General features: G+C 40.5%; 1 protein-coding gene across 1 annotated transcript; it reads left to right on the plus strand.

Annotated features, from left to right (window-relative positions):
- Positions 1-8,910: 8,910 nt before the first annotated feature.
- FAM111A (FAM111 trypsin like peptidase A) lies at positions 8,911-18,327 on the plus strand. The gene is made up of 2 exons (XM_069108056.1): positions 8,911-9,237; positions 15,249-18,327. Exon 2 carries the CDS (start codon positions 15,309-15,311, stop codon positions 17,235-17,237), a length of 1,929 nt encoding a protein of 642 aa, XP_068964157.1. The 5' UTR covers positions 8,911-9,237; positions 15,249-15,308; the 3' UTR covers positions 17,238-18,327.
- Positions 18,328-27,423: the final 9,096 nt, after the last annotated feature.

The following is a 27,423-nucleotide window of genomic DNA, read 5'->3' on the forward strand; positions in this document are numbered from 1 at the left end:
GGGAGTTTTCTCCTCCAGGACTTTACTGTATGAATGAAATCAAAGGTTCAGTCCTTATCCATAAGTGATACTTTATAAGAGGGAGTAGGAGGAGGGAGACAACAGGAAATATAAGTGATGTCAAAATAAAACATATCAATAAAAAAATTAATGTACAATTGAAGCTTCCCTTTCAGACATAGATGTCCTCTAAGCTCCCTTCCTGTTACATATAAATCTATGAACCTAGGATATGAGCTAATAAGGAAAATGGATAAAGAACATTTTAATTGAGATTATTTGCCTAATAATGATAACAATAGGTAGCATTTATATAGTGCCTACTGTATGCCAGGATCTTCACAACAGCCATGGAAGGTAGGTGTTATTATTATGCCCATTTATTTTTATTTTTTATTTTTTTATTTTTTTTATTTTTTGCTTTTTGGAGGGCAATTGGGGTTAAGTAACTTGCCCAAGGTTACATGGCTAGTTTTTTTTTTGTGTGGGTGTTAAGTGTCTAGGCCAGAACCGAACTCAGGTCCTCCTGACTCCAGGCTGGTGCTTTACTCACTGTTCCACCTAGCCTCCCCTATTATGCCCATTTCACAGTTGAGGAATCTAAATTGGATAGAGATTAAGTGACTTCACCAGGGTCACACAGCTGGTAGATGTCTGAGACTGAATTGAACTCAAGTCAATTCAACAAGTATTTATTAAATCACACACTATGACCCCAGTTTACTGTCACACCAATGAGACAAGTTATTTCCAAGAAAATATCGAGTTCTTAAGGCATTTTTAAGGGACTGTCTTCTGTTTCCTTTTTGTATCCCCATTGCTTAACACAGTGCCCAGCACATAGCAGGCATTTAATAATATTGATTGATTGGTCAATAGATTAAAGAAGAGGAAATAATCTGTTTCCAATCTTTTATTTCAGAGAGTAGTGAAAGTATAATAATGAGATCAATGTCTCCTTCTTCTGGTCATTGACTCAATTCTTCAACATTGGAACCAAGGAGCCTTTGATGGAGAAAATCTGCATCAAGACTGATCCATACTGATCAACAAAGCTTTAACTTTTTTCCAGTTTTTTGACCTGACAGTTTGTCTGTCCTTAGGGGGCCAGAAAGATATCCAACTCCAGTTCATTACCTCCCCCTCCCAAAGGCTCACCATGTTGGTGCTCAAGTTAGTTTGGCCATTCAAACTCCTAAACTCAATCCACTAGCCTCCATGACTGCACAAGCAGAGACTGCAGGGTCTGGGCTAGTCATCAGAAGGCTAGCATAGAGGCCCAGAGGACACAGAGGCTCAATGCCTCCGGGGGATCTGCAGCTGCTCAATTTATTTTTGTCTCCATCAACTCATGCAATAGGCAGAAACACAAAACTGCTTTCAGCTTTTTGTGTCCTTCTTCCACCTCAACATGTACAGGCATTGAACTTGTCCGATCTACAATAAAAGCGACTGAGGCAGAGCTCTGTGCTAACAGCACTTTATTAAAGGATCCATGGTCCCCTCTAATGAAGTGGACCTCAGATCTTCCTCACATTCTGAGATTCCCCTTTCTTTCAGGGCCTTGTTTTTATAGGGCTTGATGCCAGATTTATTACCTGGACATTCTAAAGTGACCACAAAATACGGAATTTCATTGGTTGACATATGACACATAAGCTAAAATAAGCAAAAATGATATGTCAGCAGGGCCACAAGTTGGGTGGAGCAAGGAATATCCCCGTTGACTAGGTGGTCAGGTTATAAGATGTTCACTTGCTCTTGGGCAAGAGAAATAGGTCTGAAGGTACAAAAATAAGGTGGAGGACATCCTATGTCATTAAATCACCTCTGCTGCACTGTCTTTGGTCACCATGACAAGGAAAATCAGGGATGGAGGGCCTCTAGCTAATTTCCTATTGATGGAATCCTAATAAAACTGCCCCCAGCCCCAACAGTCTGACCTTCTTATAGGCCCCACTGAACATCAGGCATGCCCTTATTTAACCACATAATCTGGCGTTCACCATACTTCAGGCCCCTAGACTCTATGAAGACATTACCCCCAGATCCAATTCACATATTTGAACAGATGTGTTCTTGTATTCAACCATGATCACATCATCCATTTAGCCCAAGACAGGACCACAATATATAACTATTCATCTTGACTAGGCAGAAGAGCTAGCCAATCAGAAAGCAACACAGCCAGGATGTTTAACCATGGAACCATAGAAAGGAACCCCTCCCCTTTACTTAATCCCTTAATAAATCCCTCCTGCCTCTTTAATATTAATAATTTCTATTGTGCAGTCTGTATCATTACATTATAAATTTGCTTGTGCTGTCTTACTAAGTTGCTGGTTCCTCTTGGAACCTAGCCAGCTTCTGAAAGGGGCAAACCTTGATAAATACCTGTACTCTGATTAGAGAAGGTCTGACTCTGAATTCTTCCAGATGGTGCTGCCACAGAACACCATGAAACCACAACACTATGATTAAACAAACAAATTTACAATCTGCAGCTCACAGCTCTGGGCCCTAACATAGGAAACTTATAATCACTACCCCTACAAAATCATATCAAATTGATTGATATTGATTAGAATGGAGGAGTCCAAAAGAATTATTTCTCATATTCTCTGACCTGATCCAGAGAAAGACCGCTGTCTTTCTTTGAATTGTTACAATCTAAATGTACGGAGAGCAGTTCTACATGAGCAATGCATCCCAAAAAGGGGAAGTTCCCTTACTGAAGCACAAAGGTGACATTAAGGAAGAGGGAAATGGGAAGAACTTATAACATACTGATTATATTCCATTTGATTAAATATCAGCTTGATAAATGGCTGAGGTGACTCTCACTGACCAAGAACCCTGAGAGACAGTTACCTCCCAGTAAAACCTGCTTCTAGTGGATTTACTTCTCCAATGCAGCTCCCTTGCAGAGATCCCCTTCTCTGTTAAACATCTCTGACAAAAGAGATCTTAACACAATTTTAGTTTGCTGTGAAAAACACCAGGTCAGGTAGTGAGAGCCAGCTCAAACCTTAATAGCCCTAACGTGAATATCACCAGGCCAGAGAATTTACATTTTTAGGTTGGTAAGTCAAATAAGAAATGAAAAATTTTTAACTCAACCCATTTGCATGTGGCATATATAATTACCTAATCTTGTTCCAATGATTCACTAAGACCAATTGAAAAGTGATCACTCTAGCTATTTTCTTTTCTGTTTTCTTCTATCTGCTCATCCCTCCCATCATAGGATGAGTTTTGCTAGGGCATTACTAACAGAACACTATTTTTCTTTCAAGATGAACCCTGATATACAAATAACCTCATTGAAAAACTGCCAAAATATTTACAATTGTCAGAGAAAGTTCTGGGATGGGATGTAGAAATATATTGAGTAGCCCATTTCAAGACTGTAGATCAAATAAGTTCTTTATACTATAACACATTTGCCTTTCAAAGCATGCTCAGCAATCAGGTGGTAATAATAAACCCAAATAAAGCTTGCTTTTCCCATTTAGGCAGCACTAGATATTGTAACATCCTTTTCTTTAAACCAAAACTAAATTTTTTTTTCAGTTTTAGGCTTAATAACTAATAGCACAACAGTTTGGTCCCATAAACTGTTCCATCAATACCCAATTATCTTCACATTAGTTTTAGAAAGGAGTAAATTTTTAGGCTGAATAGTACAAATCTTATCTCCAGGACTAGTCTATGAGATAAGGGTTTCATATTATATTTATACAAAAAACCTGCAAGGATTACAGAAATTTGCCATAGAAAGAAAATTGGGACAGTAAGGGGAAAATGCTTCCCTAAATTCATGTCAGTTCCCCGCTGGCATCATATCTTAGCATCAGACTCAGAATAACATCAGTTACAATCCCATGAGGTCCAACAGCAAGTTCCAATAATCATAGCTTCATAGCTTTAGGTGGACTCCATTATTAAGGATCCCATATCCTTCATGCAGATGAAAAAAGTCCAAGGTCTCTAACTTCCTCTTTCTAGAACAAGCCAAGTTCTCACTATGAAGGGGCTTCTTCCTTCTCAATCTGCTTCTTGACTCAAACTCAATATGAAAGAGAGCTATAAAAGAAGAATTAGTATATTACAAATACACGATTCCCCTGAAAGTTCAGAGAATTGCCATTGTTGAATCATGAGGGCCTGAACTGGAAAATGAGTCTTTTCTCTCTTCAATATTATTAGGCAGATGCTCCAAACAAGTTTTACATGTAAAATTCCAAATCCTATTTAGAAAATTGTGTCACATTTTTCAGTGTGACATCTCTACATGATCATACTGTCATAAGGAAAGAATGTTATAAGATGATTTCTTATAAACTAATTAACCCCAAAACTGTAAGGCTTCATGGTCTATTATCTGGGATGAACATGGCAATTCAAAATGGTCTCTCACTATACTAGCATATATTACTTAATCAAAATTCACCAATAGGATTCACCTTCTTTTACACTTGCCATTATCAATGGAATTTGCTGTGAGGTGAAAGGCAGGGGCATAGCAGCATTAATTCTGTTTGATTTCAGGTATGAGTCATAGGCCCACCATTGTCAGACTGGATGTCATATTCAGGCTCAGAATGAAGCAGGTGGGAAGTGTCTTAATTAACAAGATAGGGGCTGGTCAAGGGAATCCTACCTTCACCTTTGCAACTTCATTCTCTCAAGTTTCCCAGAGACACACATCTTCCTATGGCAATCCTTAGATTGCAGGGGCACATGGTATTTCCCTGGAATGCTGAATCAGCAGCCTTATGCAGGGTCAAGACACTTAAACCTGGATTCAAGACTTAGCATAGCAGCAAGCAACCCTTCAATATTACACTAATTGCAGCTTAGGGCTAGATAATTTTTACTTTTCTCATATATTAGCCTCAAAATCTCATCCAGAATTTTTTTATCTATTCACAAATTCCATCTCTTTACAATAATCATTCCACCCCTTGGCCTGCAGATAAAGCCAAAGGGAGAACATTAGGCCATTGAAGCAGAGTCCACGGAGGTAAGTGGACCAGACCTGGGCAGAATTTCTTTGGTGAAAGCTGTGGTATCAAAGGGAGCTTTGACTTTAGAACCAGGGAATAATTCAACCTTGGTGTTGGGCACAATGATAATCTTTCTGTAATTGCTCAAAGAGGGGTAAAAGTAGATTGTCCAAGAGTGAATGTGACTTGAAAGGCAAAGTGATTAAAAACCACACAAGTTGGACATGCGGCTGTCATGCAGGTCACCATGGGGGGGGGGCAACTGGAGTAACTCACTCTTGCTTAATTAAAACTATTATCCCTTGTGTGACACAATGCCCCCACCTCCTCCCCCTTGAACTAAAAAGAGAAAAGCATACCTGGGGAGGAATGACTTACCTTCCTCTGTTTCCACATCTTCCCCACAAGTGCATACACAGTGAATAGTGGGTCCAAAATAATAGCATTAAAAGTTACAATTACAGGAGTTTCCAGATGATCCCAAATGGCATCCACTTGACTATGATTTCTCCAGGTTAGAGGGGAGGGGCCCTAGTACCTCAAAAGGCAGCACTGCGGAGTTTCACAAAAACCTGCCAGCAGAGCTCACCCCGAGGAACCTCACAGACAACCATCTCCTAACAAGATTTTACCTCATTTTTCTCCAACAACAAGTAATTTACTACTACTATTATTATTATTATTTTAGTGGTCTTTTAAAAAACAAAATATACTCCAAGAATCATATAACTGATGTATTTATAATGTAACAGCATTCAGATTGAACAGCGGAAGAAATTTGCTTTAACCCATTCTCTTCATCCTTCTTGTACTTAAAACATCACCAATCATGATAAGAATTTCCTTAAATGCCTTTCAAACATCACTTTATAGAAAGGCATTTGTCTTAATGTCCCTGGCATTTTCATGTTAGTCACAGTACTGGAGGCAGTGCCCAGGATGTGCCAGGCTTTTTCTATGTCTTGAAAATAGCTTAAGCCTGTTTTTAGTAACACATTAAAATGTTTAGTTTATCATTTCCCAATTTTGTTAACATTTCATGCCAATTAGAAAAAGTACCAGCAAAGGGCACAGTGTGTTATTCAATAATGTTCCTACAAGGTCTGAACACTACTGGGCCCCTATTTTACACAAGCCAGGCATAACTATGTGTTTCTCCCAACAATGCTGGTAGATAAGTGTAAAATACTCATTATTCCCTTCATACATATAAGGACTGATTAGATTCTCTAATTTACTACCATTACAATATTTTCAGCCCAATCAATTTTGATTTACAAAGACTAGTGGCAATAACTAAATTTCATTTGGAACAAGGTTCCCCTATTTTCACCTGGCTTCTATTCAAAAACATTCATGATGACACTCCCAACCTCCAGTTACTATTTTTTTTTTGTTTCTGGAAGTTCCCCAGAGCCAAACCAATTCCTTCAAATTTTCTGAATTACTAATCCTTTAGCATGACTGTTTAAACCAGAGCAGAGAGATAATACTTTCTCTATCAATCAATTAATTTACATACACTTTATGAATTCTATTTTGCAGTCATATCAATTGGGGAATGAAAACATACAGTAACTATCAAAGGGCATTGTTTAAATATATACATAACAAATAAATTTTTATATTATATATAAAATTATATATAATACATAATAAATAAATTTTTATATAATATTATGTATGAAATGTATAAATATATGCAGCTAAATATTTTCTCTTTCAGGGAGATTAAGACACTCTGAAATCTCCCTTTCAAAACACCAAAACCCTTTACTTTCAAAAACTACATTTACACTCTCACTTCAAACAAATTCCAATTTTCTTTATCCATCTACTCCTTCTTAACTTGTCTTATTTCTTCTCGCAACACACCACTATTTCTTTTTCCTACTTGCTTAATTCCTCTAGTAAACCCCTTTTTTTGGTTCTTTAGTGGTTATAAATGCACAGTTCATACTCATTTCTTTACAGGCTTTTGGGCAATTAGAATTAGTTACAATCATATAGTTTTTTTATGTAAGTGATAAAGCAAATAGAGTCAAAAACAACTCAAAGTCCCTCATTTTAGGGTGTAACATATTTCAGTAAGCAAGATGTCTCTAAAGGAAAACTCATCTGTCTCCTCAGAGTTAACCTATTTTATGCTGGAAAAGCATTAAACCATCTATTCTGGCAATGCCCAGGTGGATTAGCATGGCACAGGGATGTAACAGCAATTGCACTACTGGAAAACTATCTGATAAAGATTATGCTTTTCCTTTCAAATTACTGAAAATGAAAACCATTGATTTTTTAAAAATAATTTGCAAGTTCTCATATTCCCTCTCAAAACGTCAGTATGTTTACCTTTAGAAGTCATATACTCACTTTAGTTTGCTCTCTTCTGATCTAAGCACCCCCTATTAGCTGTGCATACATTTTATTTCTTTCTATATCTACCTTCTTATATTCTTATTTAATTCTATCTTCAATGATTCTTTCCCTAACTTGCTATAGCCTTATGGATGCAATTTAAACTTATTTTCACCAACCAACTGGCTTCAACAAAAGTTTTACTGTGCTTTAATTTATCTAAACAATTGACTTAAATTCTAGTAGTATCATTCAACTTCACTTACCTTCAGTTGCTTTCTGACTTCAAAACAAGTTTTTCCTTTTTCTGCAAGCACTTTGGTCACCTTCACTCTGCAGTCCCAATCAGGACTTGCTTGGTCCCTCAGGTAGGTTGTTTAAAAGCAGTAAACAACAGAAGGGTAAATGAACCCCAATTCTCCCCACTTTCGATCCTTTCTGAAGATGGTCTAAAATTTCCTTATTCTGCCTTCTAATAATAAAAATTCCTTCCCGAAATAAACTTAGCCCAACTTCAGGTACACTTTTGAAAGATGTCTTTATTCTACACTAAAATTAAAACCAATTTGATACACGAAAACTTACAGACTTAGAGACTGGCTAGCTGAAACTTCTTCATAATTAGCAAATGAGTTTCTTTTTCAAATTTTGACCTGTGAAATTATTTCAGTTCACAAGAGTTTTAATCTAATTTCTCCTATACTATCTCCTAAGTTTTTCTTATTCTAACACTTCCCTTTATGATGATCTACTGAGAATGCCTTTGCATTTCTCAGCAATACAATGAACCAAGATGATTCCAAAGGACTTATAATAAAAGTGTTATCTGTCTTCAGTGAAAGAACTGCTGGAATCTTCAGATCAAAGCATACTTTTTTTGTTTGGGTTTGGTTTTTTTTTTTTTGTAGTTGTTTTTGGAGGTTTTGTTTTGGTCTGTTTTCCTTCACAATATAACACAGAAGTATGTATTCGTGTTTTCACAAGGAGAACCTATATCAAATTGTCTGCCTTCTCAATGAGGGGGGAAGGGAGGAAGGGAAGGGGAAAATTTGGAATTCCAAATTTTTAAAAACCAATGTAAAAAAATTGTTTTTACGTGTCATAGGAAAAATATTTTAAAAATAAAAGTTGGTTACAATTCTCCTATAAGTCCATCTGGCCAAGATTTCCTGCCAAACCTCCCCTTTGGTAGATCCTTTAGAACTAGTTCAATATCTTTTTTTCCCATGAGATTGCAATATTTAAGATCTCTCTGTCTTCTGTTACTTAGAATATTTTGTGTCTCTGTAGAGAATCCTTTATAGTTTTCTTTTTTTAATTCTCGGTTTTATTGCCATGGAGCTGTACATTGAAGGTTTCTTTTTGTTTTAGAAGATTTATATTCCTCTGATTTGGCTAGGCTTAGGAAACATAAAAGGCAGACTTTGAATCTGGGTGTACTGGGCTCCCATGGCCAGGGCAGGTCTTAGCAAGGACAGTGACTTTTCAAAGGGGAAACGTATGGGGGATGGGAGGTGGAGGGGGGAGAAGGAGAGCTTTCCCATGAGATCACTGAGGGGATGAGATAATGGGCTAAGGCCTTCCTCCCTCTCTTCAGTTGCCTTTTTTCAGAGCTGACCTGTTTCCGAGAATTGTATACCAGAGACCCGGAAAGGGCGGGGGATTTCTCTAAAATAACTTGCTGGGTGATTTTCCGCTCTTTTCTTCTCTGGCCTCACTCACTCTAAGCTTCTTTCCCCCGAGCACTTCAGGCTGTGATCGAACCTTCCAGAGCCTCAGGAGCTGAGACCCGGTTAGCATCCCCAGCTGCTTCATCTTGGGCGCCCCAGCAGCCTCTTCTCTTCGGAGCCGAGGGCAGAGGAGCAAGCATCAGGTAATCACCCGATCAATCCATCAGTTAATAACTGAATTAAGCGCCTGCTGGGTTTCAGGGCACTGTGCTAGGCACAGGTAACGAATCTGCCTTCCCTGGAAGCCTTCAGGTAGAGGGGGCCTGACTCATTCTTTGTCGGGGGCGCTGTGGAGGGGGTATTCGGACAGGTTGCTTCCAAGGGTCCTCCAGACCCAGGGATTTCCCACTTGCCCCAGAGCTGTCCGCGTTCAGCTCCAGCAATTTGTCCTCCTGTGAAGCAGGTTGGGCGATCTCCTGCAACATCACAGGTGGCCTGCTAGAAACCAGATGCTAGGGTGGGGCGGCAAAGAGTGGGTTCAGATCCCACCTGTGGCATTAACTAGCCACGTCAGCACTTTCAGCCTTGGTTTCCACCTAGAGCGAGGTCAGGTGTTCTTCATCTTTTTGGGGGGTCATGGACCCCTTTGGGGTCATTCTGGTGAGACCTGTGGCCCCTTTCCGGAATCTTGTCCTTAAAAGCACAGAATAAAATACATAGGATGACAACAGAAATCAATTATATTCAAAGTTTTATACACACAGACATACAAACATATGTCTCTATGTGTGTATACATGTGTGTATACATGTCCACATACACACACATACATACACACATATGAACATATGTACATAGGTGCTTATTTAAATATATAAGGTTTTACTTCATATTTAAATATGTAAATTGTGTTTTTTTTTTTTAAATCATGGACCTCAGGTTAAGAACCCCTGCCCTGCAGAATCTTCGATGTCCCTTCCTCTGGAGTAGGGGAAATAAGAACGAGGATAGAAAGACCTCTAAGCTTTCCAGATAGGAGGCCATGACCTCTGGCCAATCTGTGAACCATTAACTTGCCTGCACTATCTACTCAGCACCACCAGGGGATGGAAAGGGCCCCTTGAACAGGGGTTTATTTTCCTCAATAATGCATGTGTTTTGGGAGGAGAAGCTGCCTAACAAGGTTCAGTCATTATGTTAGAATGCTAACATAACTCCTTTATCATATGATTGCAGAGTGAAATGAGTTGGGGCCTCGCTATCCAAAGGATGCCTGTACAACTTAAATTCCTTCAGAGCATTGAACTTAGAACTGGAAAATAGGTCATGGAATCCAACAATGTCACTTTACAATGAAAATCAAGCCCACAGAGGGGCAGTCACTTGGCCAGGGCCACATAGCTCACAAACAACAGGGCTAAAATTCAAAAAATTCAAACCCAAGGCTTGTGACTTTAAAAACAGAACCGTTCCTCATGTATCGGGCATCCTTTCTTTGCTTCCTTCAGCTCCAGTGGCTCCTGCCTAGCAGGCACTCTGTAATATTGGTTAATCAGCTGATAAAGACAGCAGCACTTTGCTGTTTCTCTTTAGCTTCTTGTGAAAAGGACCCTGTTCTCATCATGTGTTTTGTCATTAACTCAGACTTGGGTCGATAAGGGAGCCATGGCGACTACAGAAGATGAGAGGGTATCTCAGCCTGCCTCAGATGATGAGCAAAATGTGCCAGTGCTTAACACAGTATGTCTACATGATGTTAGCCTGTGTAGGCCAGCTAACCAGGGCTCAGAAGATGAGGAGAATGTGCTAGAAATGAAGGCAGAAGAGAGACCTGACCAGGATGGAAACCGAAAGAAAAATACTTGCTGATTGTGGATGCCATAACACATCTAGAACTTCCCACCTTTGTCCTCTTTATATTTTCTGTCTCATGAGCTGCCAAACTGGGGCTTTGGAGAGTAGAGTGTGTTACAGTTGGGGGAAAAACTCCTTCAATATTTTACTGCTCTGCATTTTATGTCGTTGATTTTCTATAGGCATCCACCTGAGTATGTCAGGTTTCTTGCCAAAAATTTTCATGGCTATTGAATCCACTGACGTGCTAACATTCAGGGCCTCCCAGATTCATTCAGGCACTACCCTACCTTCCCAACCTTCTTTTCATGTACAATATGGTCTGGCCAAAATGGACTACTCTCTCTCTGTCCCCCTTCAAGTTTATGTTCCATAGTCATGCCAAAAAGTTTCCCTCACCCTCTTGACCTGCTGAATCACCAATAAGCCTTCAAATTCCAATTCAAATTCCCCATTCCGTAGCAGGAAATGACCTTTCCCCGAAGATCTCACACAAGGCTGTTTTACAGCTCCCTGATGACCTTTTAATTAGTTACATTAGAATCACCAGGTGCACATCAGAGACCTCCTCTTCCTCCTCCTCCCCCTCCTCCTCTAAATCATTCTATGTAAGGCCTGAGACTAGGTCTTGCCAATATTTTTGTTCTTCCCCAGATCACCCAATGGGCACTTAACAATTGTTAATTGCATGTCATTCCATAAGAGGCTGGTGGATGTCACAAAGACCTAGCTTCAAGTTGGGAAGACCTGAGTTTGAAAGCTGCCTCTAACTCTGTGCCCATCCTGGTAGAAAGGTTATTTGATGTCTCTGTGCCCCAAGTAACTGTCCCAAAGTATAAATTGAACAACAGTTGCTTATTTGTTTGGGAGGGAGTTGACTCCCTGAGAGGTCTAATACCAAACCCCCTGAGCATGGCTTTATGCCCTGAATGCTTCCTTACTCTCTCTCTGTCCCTTCATATTTTTTTTTACTAACACTTCCTACTGTGAACGCAAATACATTTAATACAATGAGGACAAAACAGGGCTTTGATTATCTCATTATCGTGTTCTCTGTCTCATGTCATTTTTATTTCTGTAAAAAAAGACAGAATGACAGTAATAATGATAATAGGAATAGGGAGGAGGAGGAGGATGAGCATTTATATAGTGCTTTAAGCTTTCCAAAGAATTTTTTTTTATTTTTCAAATGCTTAGCTTCTGATTTACATCATTCATTTCTGCCAGATTTTGAGTTACAAATTTTCTTCCCGTTTTTCCCCTACCCAATGCCGAAAAATAGCAGTCCCACAGGATGTCCCCTCCTCCAATCTGCCCTCTTCCATATTTTCTCTCATACCCCTTTTGACTTTTCCAGTGGATCTCTATGCCCCTGTGCCTGCCCAATTACATGTAAAATAGTATTAATAATAGTATATATATATATATATATTTGAATATTTGATTTTAAAACTTTGAATTCCAGATTTATTCCCTTCCTCCCTTGTCACCCACCCTTACTGGGAAGATAAGCAGTTCAGTATAGGTTGTACATGTGTGGCTAATGCAAAAGATTATCATAGTAGATATATTGTAAAAGACTGACTATATTTCCCTCCCTCCTATCCCACCTCCCACTTGTTCTATTCTCTACTTTGATCCCATCCCTTTTCAAAGGTGGAGGCTTCCAACTTCCCTCCCCCCAGCGTGCCCTCCCTTCCATCATCCCCTCTTTCATTCCCTTCCTTTCTACTCTCCTGGAGGGTGAGATACCCTATTTAGTGTTTATTTCATTCCCTCCTCAAGCCAAATTCAATGGGAATAAGGCTGACCCATTCCATTTTGCATTCCTATTCCTCCCCTCCATTGTAACCATTTTTCCTTGCCTCTTCTATATGAGATAGTTTACCCCATTCTGTCTCTCCCCATCTCCTCTCATTATATTCCTCTCTCACCTCTTAATTTCACCTTTTAAGTATCATCCCTTCCTGTTAAATTGGTCCTGTGCCCTCTATCTATGTATACCTGTAAACATATGCCCATATACCCTTATACATATACACATATACCCTTATACATATACACATATATGTTCCCTTCAACTACTGAGAAAAGTTTTATAAGTTACAATTATTGTTTTTCCATGTAGGACTGTTAATACTTCAAACTTGATAAGTTCCTTATGATTTCTTTTCCCTGTTTACCTTCTCATGTTTCTCTTGCTTATTGTACCTGAGTGTCAAATTTTCTATTCAACTCTGGTTTTTTCAGCAAGAATGCTGGAAAGTCCTCTATTCCACTGAATGACTATATTTTCCCCTGAAACATGATACTCAGTTTTGCTGGGTAGGTGACTCTTGGTTTTAATCCCAGCTCCTTTGACCTCCAGAATATCATATTCCAAGCCCTTCAATCCCTCAGTATAGTAGCTGCCAGATCCTGGGTTATCCTGATTGTGTTTCCACAATATTCAAATTGTTCCTTCCTGGCTGCTTGTAATATTCTCTCCTTAATTTGGGAATTCCAGAACCTGGCTATAATATTCCTAGGAGTTTTCTTTTTGGGATCTTTTTCAGGAGGTGATCAGTGGATTCTTTCAACCTCTATTTTGCCCTCTGCTTCTAAAAGATCAGGGCAGTTTTCTTGGAGAACTTCCTGGAGGATGATTTCTAAGTTCTTACTTTGATCACATAATTTTAAAATGATCTCTCCTGGATCTATTTTCCAGGTCAGTGGTTTTTCCCATGAGATATTTCACATTGCCTTCTATTCTTTCATTTGTTTGGATCTGTTTAACAGCGTCTTGATTTCTCATAAAGTCATTGGCTTCCATTTGCTCCAATCTAATTCTGAAGCAATGATTCTCCTCATTGAGCTTTTGAGATTCTTTTTCCATCTGGCAAATTCAGTTTTTTAAGGCATTCTTCTCCTCATTGCCTTTTTTAGCCTCTTGCCGTTTGAGTTAGTCTTTTTTCTAGGGTGTTATTTTCCTCAGTCAGGCTGTTGACTCTCATTTCATAATTTTCTTGCATTGTTCTCATTTCTCTTCCCAATTTTTCCTCCATTTCTCTTATCTGCTTCTTAAGGTCTTCTATGGCCTGTAACCAGCTCGTATTTTCCTTTGAAGCTTTTGGTGCAGGAGGTATGACTTCACTGTCTTCCTCCTGTTCCATGCTTTGCTCCTTTTTGTCCCCAAAATAGGAGTGTAATGTTGGAATCTTCTGTATGCTTTGTTTCCTTTGCCGGGTCATGTCGCCCCTCAGTCACTTGACCCCTGGGCTTTTTGCCACAGTAGGACTCTGCCACCAGACAGGGGAGCTTTCGTGCCAAACGCTGGGGTTTTCTCAGCTGCCGGAGGTATTAATGGGTGCCCTCTCTGAGGTCTCCCCACACTCTGGCAAGCTGGACACACACCCCAGGATCTCCACCCTAGCCTGCAATCCAGATTCAAGCAGGTTAAAGAAAAAGTGATTACTCCTCAGACTGGTGCTTTTTCCCCCTACACTCTGCAGGCTGAAGCAGCCACCTGGCGCTGGCTGGCTGTGCCAGCATCTTCTTGCCCAGGGGCAAAAGCCATGCACTCCCACTTACTGGTTACCAAAGTCCAGACTGCACTGACCTCTCACTTTGTCCTTGGCATCCATGTGTTGATAAATCTGGAAACGGCTACAGCTGCTGCTGATCTGGAGTCCCTCCTGCTGGTGGCTGGTCGGACCCACACTGGGGCTAAAGCCTTGGAGTGGGGCTGGGCTTGGCTCCCATACCACTGGGCTGCCTGATTCCTGCTGGGCTGTCCTCAGCAGGAGGTCACCTTCTCTGTGTCATTTTGTGGGTTCTGCAGCTCCAAAGTTTTTTTAGAGACCCCTTTTACATGGATTGGGGAAGGTGGAAGCTGGAGCCCAGAGGAGGTCCTGCTTCTACTCCCACATCTTGACTCTGCCCCACTTTCCAAAGCATTTTACAAAGAACTCATTTTATATTCACAACAACCCTGAGAGGTAAGTGCTACTCTTATCCCCATTTCCAGATGAATGAATGGGGAGGGGTTTTAAGTGCTTTGTGCCAAGTACTGAGCTAATCCCTGGGACACAAACACAAAATCCAAGACAACCTCTGCTCTCAGGGAGCTCACATTCAGGTAGCAGGAGACAATATATCTCCCAAGTGTTAGGTACAAGTCAGAGGGAAAGACCCCATGGTCCTCAGGATACAGAAGCAAAGTAGAAACCCTTTTCTTTAATGTGAGTTCCGTTCATCAAGGCACAGTCAGCTAACATCTTCCTCCTTGAGGCCCAGTGCTCTATGCATCTGGCCTCTGCACTGCCTCTAAGTAAAGATGCTTTCTGCTCCATTTCTCTCTCTCTTTTTTTTCCTTTAAAAGGTAAAACAGGAGCCTTGTACCCAGCCACCCATACAGGAGAATCCTAGAAACAACTCCTCAATGGCAAGTGAGGTCCATAAATGTGAGCAGGTTGTCACAGAACATCCCACAGATGACACAAAAGTTGAATTTCTCATTACGATGCCGCAAAAGAATAAGCATTCAGAGGCAATTTATAAGGTATATGGGAAACCTAATGACAGTGTGTATGCCACTCTGATGAGGAAAGAGGCTGTCCAGAATGAGCTGAAGAAACGACCAAAGGAAGAGATGAGAGTGTCCACAGGTGGAACTCCCAAGATCTATATGAACTTAGGGATGCCCCTGAAGTCTCTGCCGAAAGATTCCCACCTTCATATTACATTTGTCAAAAGTGAAAAGGGTCAGAACAATGAAGTACGATACAGCCAAAGTATTGACAAAGAATGTTTCACATTTTACATTTTGGGAGAGGGAAGAAAGAAAAAAAAAATTGTTAAGTCTAATAGTGGTGCGAAAAGCGATGACTATCTTTGTGTCTATGGCATTAATGGAGAGACTATCTATGAGGCCATGTGCAATGATGACAGATTTCTTTCCTGGGTAACAGAAAATAAGTGGACACTAGTAGAAGGCCGAGTGAAGTATGACAATGATGAGCCAGTGAAAAATGTAGCAGACAAAAAATTCGAGGTGATTGTTAATGAAAACAAAACAAAAAACCTTCCAAAGGGACAGGAACAGAAGGGTAAGGAAATGACCTTGCAACAAAATTCCAATTCAGAGCAACAGAAGGATGATCTTGATACCGCCCAGAAAGGTGCACAGTCAACCAATGTTGATGGCAAGTTTTTGAAGCCAGACATGGCAAAGGGAGCCAGTGAACCAATTCTCTCAGGATCTAAGCCAAAGGAAAGCAAGTTGTGTTTTTTTGAACAGCTCATCTTAAAAATATACAACTTTTTCACAGAGGAAAATAACTGGATCAGAAATTTCTTTGAGATAGAGGTAGAAAATGCTGGAATACGTGGCAAAAAGCTATTTAATCTATATATGGAACAATTTGGCAAAGTAACTGAGAATGCCATGACATCCAAAAGCTTTAAGACACTTGCTCCTTTAGTGGACTCCATTGGGTATATACATTTGAGCAAAAATGAAAATTATACCTGCGGTACTTGCTTTGTCTTCTGGGATAGGTACATTCTTACTTGTCGACATGTACTAGAAGGCATAATTGATGGAGTGGATGAAAATGTATGGGCACAGACAATTAGTGAAAATTCATTTGTGACTTTCACTGATGAAGACCCTAAACATTCCTCGAAAATATTTTACATTGAACCCTGGTTTGAAGTTTCAAGTATATCCCTTGATTATGCAGTCTTAAAACTGAAGGGAGATGAAATTCCTAAGGCTTTATTTAAGCAGAATCAGAGCACTGAACTACCCTGCAATGGCATCATTTTTATTATTGGACACCCAGAAGGAAAGGTGAAGAAAATTGACATCTGTACTGTGATCTCCCTGGCAGATCGGGAAAAGAATTGTCTGACCACTCTCCAGGATAGGCAGAAGCCAGAATGCAATGCTGCAAATTGCCCAAAGAACAACAAAGAGGATAGATGTATCCATATGTTCTCCATGAAAAGTTTAGATGAAACAGGAATGATGAACTGTCAGGATCACCTGACCTACAACACCAGTTTCTTCTGTGGCTCCTCCGGCTCCCCGGTATTGGATGCATCTGGCCGACTGGTTGCCATGCATGCTGCTGGCTTCAAATACTACTATCAGGGTCAGAAACAGAGTGTTATTGAGTACGGCCCTTCTATCCATTCCATTCACAATGATATGAAGCAGAATCATGAAAGCTGGTATAATTTACTATTTCCATACCAAAGGGATATAGAAATGGTGAATGCTGATTCACCACCCCATCTCATCTCCAAAGAAGATGCCTCTGGGGCTTACTACAATCTGGGGGACAGTCAGTTTTTTTCTGATTAGAGTTCTTCCATGCCCTCCCATCCTCATGCCCACACTTTTTCTCATAAGTCCTGCACAAAGAATCAATAGCTGACATTTACACTATACCTTACAGTTTACAAAACCCCTTACAAATATTATCTCATCTGAGCCTCAGAACCCCAAGCTTGGCCTGCAAACCCAAGTTTTCTTGATTTCAAGTCAATCACTTTCCTCCCCAAATCATGCTGCTTCTGCAGTTCTGAGGCAAGAAGCAACGAAGATGAGAGATGGCCATACTACAGATTACTCTGGCACCCTGGTGATATCAAAAGCTGATGAAGGCAGACAGCCCATTGGATGGTCTTGTTCTGGGGTCCACAGGATAATGGAGACCAAATATGTGGCAGATGATGTCTGTCTTATGGTCTAGACCACTGGAGGGAAGTAGCCCATTATCCAGCTCATAGATCCCTTCAAGGCCCAAATTACTGAAATATCTCTGGGATACCCTTGTACCCTGTGGGCTTTCTCTTGTCATTAATTATTACCCAGCTCAATTACTTTTCCTGTCATATGTATCCTCAATAACATCTTCACCACTCCTAGCCTGGGAAGGCTTCTTTGTCAATACATTATGAAACAGTAAAAGCCATACATTTCAGGAATTATTTCTTGAGTGTTTCGTCCATACATGTAAGAAATCTTGCTTGGAACTGGGAACACAAAGAAGGAAAATGGCATGGTCTGCACTACTAAACCTAGGAGGTTATTTCTGTTGTCAGCCCTATTTTACAACTGAGGAACCATCACATCAGGCCTGGCATTCTATACCCTGCATCACCTAACTACTCCATATTTCTAGATGAGGATACGTCAAGTTTAAGTGGGAGGAAGGCAAAAACATTCTAGGAAAATTTGAGGAGTCAGAGATATCGGGGAAGGCATCCCTGAAGAGGTAGTTTCTGAGGAGAGCCTTAAGGACGAAGAAATCTTTTTCTGAAAGACAGCCATGGAAGGCAGTTCATTCCGGGCAGGGAGGGTAGCCTGCATAAAGCATGAATCATGAATCCATTTTATACACTGCATTAAAGGTTCAGGAGTGTTTCATTTGTTTGTTTCTTTGTTTTTCTTTTGTTTGGACACTGGGCCTCCTGTTACCCAGGCTGGAGGTGTGCTGGCCTCTCATGATCAAGACTGCAATGCTGCTCAGCCTCAAAGCTTTAATTTTTTTCCAGGTTTTGGCCTCAGACAGCTTGCCCTCCTTAGGCAGCCAGGCAGGTATCCCACTCCAGCCCATCCCCTTCCCCTCCCAAAAACTCAGTGTGTTGCTGCTCAAGTTAATCTGCTCATTCAGTTGGCAATTTAGACCTCCTAAACTCAGTCCACCAGCTTCTATGACCCCACCAGCAGAGACTACAGGGTCTGTGCTTGTCATCAGAAGGTTAACTTAGGGGCCCAGAGGGCAGAGAGACTCAGTGTCTTCTGGGGATATGCAGAAGCTCAATTTATTTTTGTCTCCATCAACTCATGAAGTGGCCAGAAAAACAAAACTGCTCTCAGCTTTGTGTATCCCTGTAATGAGAATAGGAATTTGAAGATCTTCACTGCCCCTTAACAGACCTGGGGGGGGGGGTCTGAAGACCTCCCCTGCTTTGAAAGTAAACTCTGACCCCTAGTAAGCTGAATGTAATCACATAGAGCCTGTGATGGAGGGAATTTGCTGAAGGGTTCAGCAGAGCCCATAGGAAGCTTCCCTGTTGTGAAGATAAACTCTGACCCTAATAAGCTGAATGTAGTCACATAGAGCCTGTGGTGAGAGGAGTCTGCTGAAGGGAAGCAGAGCCCACAGGAAGCTGGTTCAGAGCTAGCCAGACACTGGGGAAGAGGAGGACACTGGTTAATGGGATAAGAGAAGTTTGTGAGTAAATGTTGCTATCATATTGGTTTGTGGGGAGGCTGAAGGATGCTGTGATTCTCTGCATTATTATGGTTTCTAAATACCTTGGTACTACGATGGAATTGGCTTACTGGTTTTGGGACTCGGTTTTCTGGTGTCTAAATAAATGCTTCAGTTCTGTCCTCTAGACCTGGAGAATCTGGTATATTTTGTGATCAAACCTCATGCCATAATTTAACTCATAGTCTTTATTGTGATTGTGGCTGCTGTAAATATGGCATGGGTGGTATATTTAGCAATGAGGATGGGATCGTGAAATATCAGACCCCTACTTGGAGACAGAAGGGATTTAGAAGAAGAAATGGCTATCCCAGGATGGGAGGATTTGTCTTATGCCTCCCTAGCAAGAGTGTAGTCTAAAAGTACAGGGCTCTATGAAGACTAGGAACAGAGTCTACAGCAGGGAGAAGCTAGAGATTTGGAAACATATTTGCAAAGAATACCAATAAAACCTGGGAGAGAGCTGGAGGCAGTGAGTAGGAGAAGCTGGGCTTTGCTCACAGGCTACCATATTGTGTGTAAAAGCAGGAACAAGCTGTTCCCAGAGTTGGCCAAGTTTCAGAATTGCAGACCTCCTTTTGAAGAACAAGCTGAGTCTCAGTTGGAAGAAGAGAGAGCTGTTGTAACTTTGACTCAGAAAAAGAAGCAAAAGTAGCAGGAGGAAAGTTCATATGGCTTTGGTAGGGTCTGAGCCTAGTTGCTATGACAACAACTCCCAGGAGAGTGCATTGAGAGCAAGTGATACAATACAGAATGATACATTGTTTCATGGTGAAGCTTTTAAAGAGGCAGCCGCTCACCCCATACTGACAAGAAGGAAGGAGAGTCAGGGAGGGCAAGCAAGTATTTCAGGAGATATTTGAGGATTTCACTCAACAGGAGATTACTGATATTTTGAGCAGATTCGCCCAAAGGATGGGAGAATCCCTAGTGTCTTGGATGGTCAGAATTACTGAGGAATGAGCTGCTGGGGGAGTGGTAGATAAAGTAGACTGCTTGAAATTTACAAGTATTTGCCAGAATCTTTTTGTCCAGCAAGCTTTTAGAGAGGTTCATTTGGCGGAAGGTAACAATATGACCAATCTGTTAGCTTTAGCTGCTAATGGATGTAATAGAATGTATCCCACTTATTCTATGTGGCCTAGTGGAGAAAGACCCTGGTACTCACTTAGAGATTGCATGAGAAAGTCGAAAGAAGGAGTAATGAAAACTGCTGTCAAGGTTGGAAATGCAGATATGTATCATGATATTCCCTTAGCAGTTACTCATAGAAGTATCATGGAGAAGAAAACTCCTCCTGCTTATAAGCCCCTACTTCTGACTCTACTAATTGGCAATATAGGGAACACTCTTTCAAAGGTGCTGGATAATATTTCACAGCTAAATGACTTAGGAGAAGGGGGAAAATGATAAATTTCCTCAAGAGAGAAGAGTAAGCAGTGTAAAGCCAAGCATGAACAGCTTTCCAGAGGACTACTGCTGTGAACAGATTCAAGATTCTGATTATACTATATAGTGAACTCTCTATTTATTCAGCAACAAACTAAAATAAACCATTCAGAGAAATCAAAGTACAGCAATCATAATGTTATACTTAACAACTTGTCACTAAAGTGGCCACATAGTTTTCAACAAAGTGATCACATAGTTTGAAGCAAAAGATAACATTCATTTAGTAACTCAACCCTTTAGTAACTCAATCATTTAGTAAGTCCTTCATTCAGTCATCCTTAAGGAGGCAAGCCTTTTAATTGACACAAAGTACAAAGGTCAAGGGTCTCCACCCCTAGGCCACATTGTCATAATCTCTTCAATCAAAAAGCCTTCTTCTTAATTGCAGAAGTCCTTAACTCAATCATCTAAATGTAAACATCAAAGTTTTCCACTCCTAGGGAATCATGATCTTCTCCATTTGCATTAAATATCCAAGGAGAGGTCTTTTCATCTTGACTTGAGGCAAGCTCTCAGCTTCCAGGGTTCCTGTTCCATATTGAACTCACAATCTCTGGTCCACCTCAAGTTCTTCACAGTTTCTGTTCCTGGGAAGACAAAGCTTAACAAAGCCACAATAACATTCATCCACATTGCCAGCATTCTCATCCATTCCCTTTCTTCCTGTGAAATCAACAGAAACCCGACAACAAGGTCTGAGGAATCAACCCATATCATCAAGATATTCCCAGGACCTGCAAAACCCTCCTCCAGGATTTCTGTAAACATATAACAAGAAAATGCTCTTTCAGGGCTTCTGAACCAGCAGCAAGGTCCCAGGGCTTCTGTCACAACAGCAACATCCTCTATCATCAGACAAATCTGACAAAGTAACATCAAAGCAGACAGACAAAGTACCAGCACAACAGCCATGCTTCCTCCCAGTTCTCCTCTTTTCGCATTTCTCAATTCTCAGTTCTCTTCACAGTTCTCTTCTCTCTCCAGCCTGGACCTCTGCAGCTCATCCTCCCTGCTGTTCACTACTAGCAGTTCTCTCTCTCTCTCTCTCTCTCTCTCTCTCTTTCTCTCTCTCTCTCTTCCCCTCTCAGGAGCTGCTCTGTCTCCACAATCCTCACTCCCAGAAATTCTGGCTCTCTAGCTTTGGTTTTTCCTTATACGTGGTATTAGCTCCTCCCTGTTCTGCCCCTTCCTGTTAGGACAGGAAGTTCCTCCAACTGTGGAATTCACAAGTCCTGGATCTTAATCCTTGACCCAATCTTGAGCTTGGAACAAGGTGCTAAGTACCTGTTTGCTTGGCAATACAGAGGGATTTTCAAATTCCATTACTATTACAAATAGCCAGTAGATTCAAAGTCAGAACAGATTGCCAAGAAAAGAACTCTTTACTGCTCCATTGAGAGCAGGGGTTGCTTTTAGGAAAATTGATGGGATGGGATTCCAACTAATGAACTTTAATAAATGTATCAAGAAAATGGGCTTGCTGCTAGACAGAACAGAGAAGTGAGAATTGCCTCTACAGATGCTCCTGAACCGTTGTATCCAAGTTTGGCACATCTACAGGGAAACCTGATTTAAAAATTAAAGATTGAAGAAAGTCCTGGGATAGGTAGAAGTGTTCAATGTGCTGAATTTGTGGTGGTGTATCAAGTCACTGGAATAGAGTGAGGAGGACAGTGTCTCATATTCTGCTGTGAGTGAGGTTATGATAGTGAGTCCACATACTCCAGAAGCACAGCTGACTCTATATTTGTCTCTTTTAGTCAGTTAAACTTGTTTGTGAGATTTGTTTTCTGCAGGATTGGTACCCTCCACCTGCAGATGCCTGACTGCTTAAGCCAGATGTCATCCCCTGTCCATGACTGTGACATGCCACCTCTGGAGTTGCTCCAACCAAGCTCTGGATGACCCCTAAAGAACTAAATTCTCAAAGGGGACCTCGTGGGGCAGGGACAGCTCTACATCCAATTTCAGCTTGAAGTAGCTTTGGAGAAGAGACCTTCACCCTTTACCCCAAGATTTTGAGCACCATTCTTTCTGGGGTGGAAGAATGGAGAGCCTGTGCCCAAGGCCCCACCCTAAACTATTGTTTTATATGCAAAGTTTTTCTATTATCCCTGTTATATTGTTGCAGAGTTCTGTTGACACTAGTTTTTCCACCAGGTATCCCTGAACTCTCATTTATTGTTAAGGTATTTTTGCTACGTAAGGGACATGAAAGATCTTGGGGTCGAATATAATGGGAATGGGAATTTGAGGCTCTTCCATGGCCCTTAACAGATCTAGGGAATAGTTTGAAGACTTCCCATGCTTTGAAAGTAAACTCTGCCCTGTAATAGGCTGAATGTAATCACATGGAGCCTGTGATAGAGGGAATTTGCTGAAGGGTGCAGCAGAGCCCACAGGAAGCTGGTGAGAGCTAGCAAGATAGTGGGGGAGAGAGGATGCTCATTAAAAAGATAGAGAGGTTTGCAAATAAATATTTATCTCTTATTGGTTGGTGGAAAGGCATATTGCTTTCTGGAAAGGCTGAAGGCTGCTGTGGCTCTCAGCCGTATTAAGGTTTCAGAATACCTTTGGTACTATGATCGAATTGGCTTAATGGATCTGGGATTTGGTTTTCTGGTGTCTAAATAAGTGTTTCAGTTCTGTTCTCTGCCTGTAGAATCTGTTATATTTTGTAATTGAACATCCTGAGATACTTATGGTCAGCCTTTATCCTGATTGTGGGTGCGGTAAATATTGTATTGGTGCTACACTACCTTTTCCACCTCAATGTATTTGGGGATTAAAATATTCCAATATACAACAAAAAAGACTGAAGCAAAGCTCTGTGCCAATGGAACTTACTGAAGTGTCCATGGTCCCCTGTAATGAAGTGGACCTCAGATTTTCCTCACAATCTGAGATTCCCACTTCTTCTGGAACCTTGTTTTAATAGGGTTTGATAATAGAGGTACTGGGGAAACTAGTTGGCACAGTGAATAGAATACTGGCCCTGGAATCAGGAGGACTTGAGTTCCAATCCAGCCACAGAAACTTAACACTTATTAGCCTTGTGACCTTGGGCAAGTTACTTAACCCCACCTGTCCTGCTTTCCCCTTCCAAAAAAAAAGATAACAGATTTATTACCTGGACATTCTAAAATGACTACAAAATACAGAACTCCATTAGTTGACATATGACCTATAAGCGAAAATAATCAAAAATGATACATCAGCAGAGTCACAAGTTGAGTGAAGCAAGGACTATGTCCCCTGACTATGTGGTCATAGATGGTTACTTGCTCTCTGGACAAGAGAGAGGGGTCTGTAGGTACAAAAATAGTTCCATATAATTGAATCACTTCTGCAGCACTGACCTTACTCTCCATGACAAGGAAAGACAGGGGTGGAGGGTCAATAGTTAGCTTCCTATAATTAAGCAAATGAATTTAGAATCTGCATCTCACAGCTCTGGGGCCTAATACGGGAAACTCATGAACACTATCCATATGGAATCTTATAATACTGTTTGGAATAAAGTAGGAGTCCAAATGAATTATTTTTTCATATTCGCCCCAACACAATCCAGAGAAAATCCCCAGAAAGGGGTAGGCACAAAGCTGACCTTAAGGAAGAGGGAAATGGGAACAACTTTTATCAAATATTCCATTTCATTAAACATTAACTTGAAAAATGGCTGAGGTGACTCTCACTGACCAAGAACCCCAAGAGACAGGTACCTCCCAGTAAAACCTGCTTCTAGTGGATTTACTTCTCCAATGCAGCTCCCTTGCAGAGATCCCCTTCCCTGTTAAACATCTCTGGCAAAAGAGATCTTAACACAATTCTAATTTGCTGTGACAATAACCAGGTCAGGTAGTGGGAGCCAGCTCAAACCTTAGTAGCCCTAATGTGAACATCACCAGGCCAGAGAATTTACATTTTTAGGTTGGTGAATGCAAATAAGAACTGAAATTTGTTTTTTAATTCTGAACCCAAGGTTTACCTGTAGCATATATAATTACCTAATCTTGTTCCAATCATTTATTAAGACCAACTGAAAAATTATCACTCTAGCTATTTTCTTTTCTGACCATTTTCTTTCATTTGCTCATCCCTCACCTCAAAAGATGAGTTTTGCTAAGGCATTATTGACAGAACACATTTTTTCTTTCAAGATGAACCCTGATAAACAAATGAATTCATTGAAAAGCTGCCAAAATAATTACAATTGTCAAAGAAAGTTCTGGGATGGGATGTAGAAATATATTGAGTAGCCCATTTCAACACTCTGTAGTCAAATAAGTTCTTTATATTATAACACATTTGCCTTTCAAAACATGCCCAACAATCAGGTGGTAATAATAAACCCAAATAAAGCTGGCTTTTCCCATTTAGGCAGCACTAGATATTGTAACATCCTTTTCTTTAAACCAAAACTAACTTTTTTTTCAGTTTTAGGCTTAATAATTAATAGCACAACAGTTTGATCCCATAAACTGTTCCATCAATACCCAATTATCTTCACATTAGTTTTAAATTTTTAGGCTAAATAGTACAAATCTCATCTCCAGGAATAATGTATGAGATAAGGGTTTCATACTATATTTATACAAATAACCTGCGATGATTACAGAAATTTGCAATAGAAAGAAAATAGGGACAGTAAGGGGAAAATGCTTCCCTAATTTCATGTCAGTTCCCCGCTGGCATCATATCTGGCTTCAGACTCAGAATAACATCAGTTACAATCCCATGAGGTCCAACAGCAAGTTCCAATAATCATAGCTTCATAGCTTTAGGTGGACTCCATTATTAAGGATCCCATATCCTTCATGCAGATGAAAAAAAGTCCAAGGTCTCTAACTTCCTCTTTCTAGAACAAGCCAAGTTCTCACTGTGAAGGGGCTTCTTCCTTCTCAATCTGCTTCTTGACCCAAACTCAATATGAAAGAGAGCTATAAAAGAAGAATTATTACATTAAAAATACACGATTCCCCTGAAAGTTCAGAGAATTTTCATTGTTGCATCATGAGGGCCTGAACTGGAAAATGAGTCTTTTCTCTCTTCAATATTGTTAGACAGATCTTCCAAACAAGTTTTACATTTAAAATTCCAAATCCTATTTAGAAAATTGTGTCACATTTTTCAGTGTGACATCTCTACATGATCATACTGTCATAAGGAAGGAATGTTATAAGATGATTTCTTATAAACTAATTAACCCCAAAACTATAAGGCCTCATGGTCTATTATCTGGGATGAACATGGTAATTCAAAATGATCTCTCACTATATTAGCATATATTCCTTAATAAAAATTCACCAATAGGATTCACCTTCTTTTACACTTGCCATTATCAATGGAATTTGCTGTGAGGTGAAAGGCAGGGGCATAGCAGCATTAATTCTGTTTGATTTCAGATATGAGTCATAGGCTGACCATTGTAAGACTGGATGTCATATTCAGGCTCAAAATGAAGCAGGGGGAAGTGTCTTAATTAACAAGATAGGGGCTGGTCAAGGGAATCCTACCTTCACCTTTGCAACTTCATTCTCTCAAGTTTCCCAGAGACACATCCTCCTATGCAATCCTTAGATTGCAGGGGCACATGGTATTTCCCTGGAATGCTGAAACAGCAGCCTTATGCAGGGTCAAGACACTTAAACCTGGATTCAAGACTTAGCATAGCAGGAAGTTAAGGACCCAAGGGAGACCCTTCAACATTACATTAAGTGCAGCTTAGGGCTAGATAATTTTTATTTTTCTCATATATTAGCCTCAAAATCTCATCCAGAATTTTTTCATCTATTCACAAATTCCATCTCTTTACAACAATCATTCCACCCCTCGGCCTGCAGATAAAGCCAAAGGGAGAACATTAGGCCATTGAAGCAGAGTCCACGGAGGTAAGTGGACCAGACCTGGGCAGAATTTCTTTGGTGAAAGCTGTGGTATCAAAGGGAGCTTTGACTTTAAAACCAGGGAATAATTCAACCTTGGTATTGGGCACAATGATAATCTTTCTGTAATTGCTCAAAGAGGGGCAAAAGAAGATTGTCCAAGAGTGAATGTGACTTGAAAGGCAAACTGATTAAAAACCACACAAGTTGGACATATGGCTGTCATGCAAGTCTCCACTGGGGGGCAGGGCAGAGGGTAAATGGAGTAACTCACTCTTGCTTAATTAAAACTATTATCCCTCCTGTGACACAATGCCCCCACTCCCCCCCCCAACTAAAAAGAGAAAAGCACACCTGGGGAGGAGTGACTTACCTTCCTCTGTTACTCACACCAAAGAGACCTGTTCAGCCTGGTACAGCTGTTTCCACATCTTCCCCACAAGTGAATAGTGGGTCCAAAATAATAGCATTAAAAGTTACAATTACATTCGGGCAGCCAGGTAGCCCAACGAGTAAGAGCACCGGCTTCAGTGTCAGGATGACCTGGAGATCGAATCCCAGGCTCAGACACTTAGCACCCACCCAGAAACACCAATTGCTTAAAAAAAAGTTATAATTACAAGAGTTTCCAGATGATCCCAAATGGCATCCACTTGACTATGATTTCTCCAGGTTAGAGGGGAGGGACCCTAGTACCTCAAAAGGCAGCACTATGGAGTTTCACAAAAACCTGCCAGCAGAGCTCACCCCGAGGAACCTCACAGACAACCATCTCCTAACAAGATTTTACCTCATTTTTCTCCAACAATAAGTAATTTACTACTACTACTATTATTATTATTATTTTAGTGGTCTTTTAAAAAACAAAATATACTCCAATAATCATATAACTGATGTATTTATAATATAACAGCATTCAGATTGAACAGCG

The sequence above is a fragment of the Petaurus breviceps genome, unplaced genomic scaffold (genome assembly GCF_028583685.1).
Source record: "Petaurus breviceps papuanus isolate PSGF00001 unplaced genomic scaffold, PetGlider_PUasm1.0 90330, whole genome shotgun sequence".
In the NCBI taxonomy this organism is placed as follows: domain Eukaryota; kingdom Metazoa; phylum Chordata; class Mammalia; order Diprotodontia; family Petauridae; genus Petaurus; species Petaurus breviceps.

What these genes read in the sequence shown, in the direction of transcription:
- FAM111A (XM_069108056.1), top strand. Translation starts at nt 15,309, where the DNA reads ATGGCAAGTGAGGTCCATAAATGTGAGCAGGTTGTCACAGAACATCCC.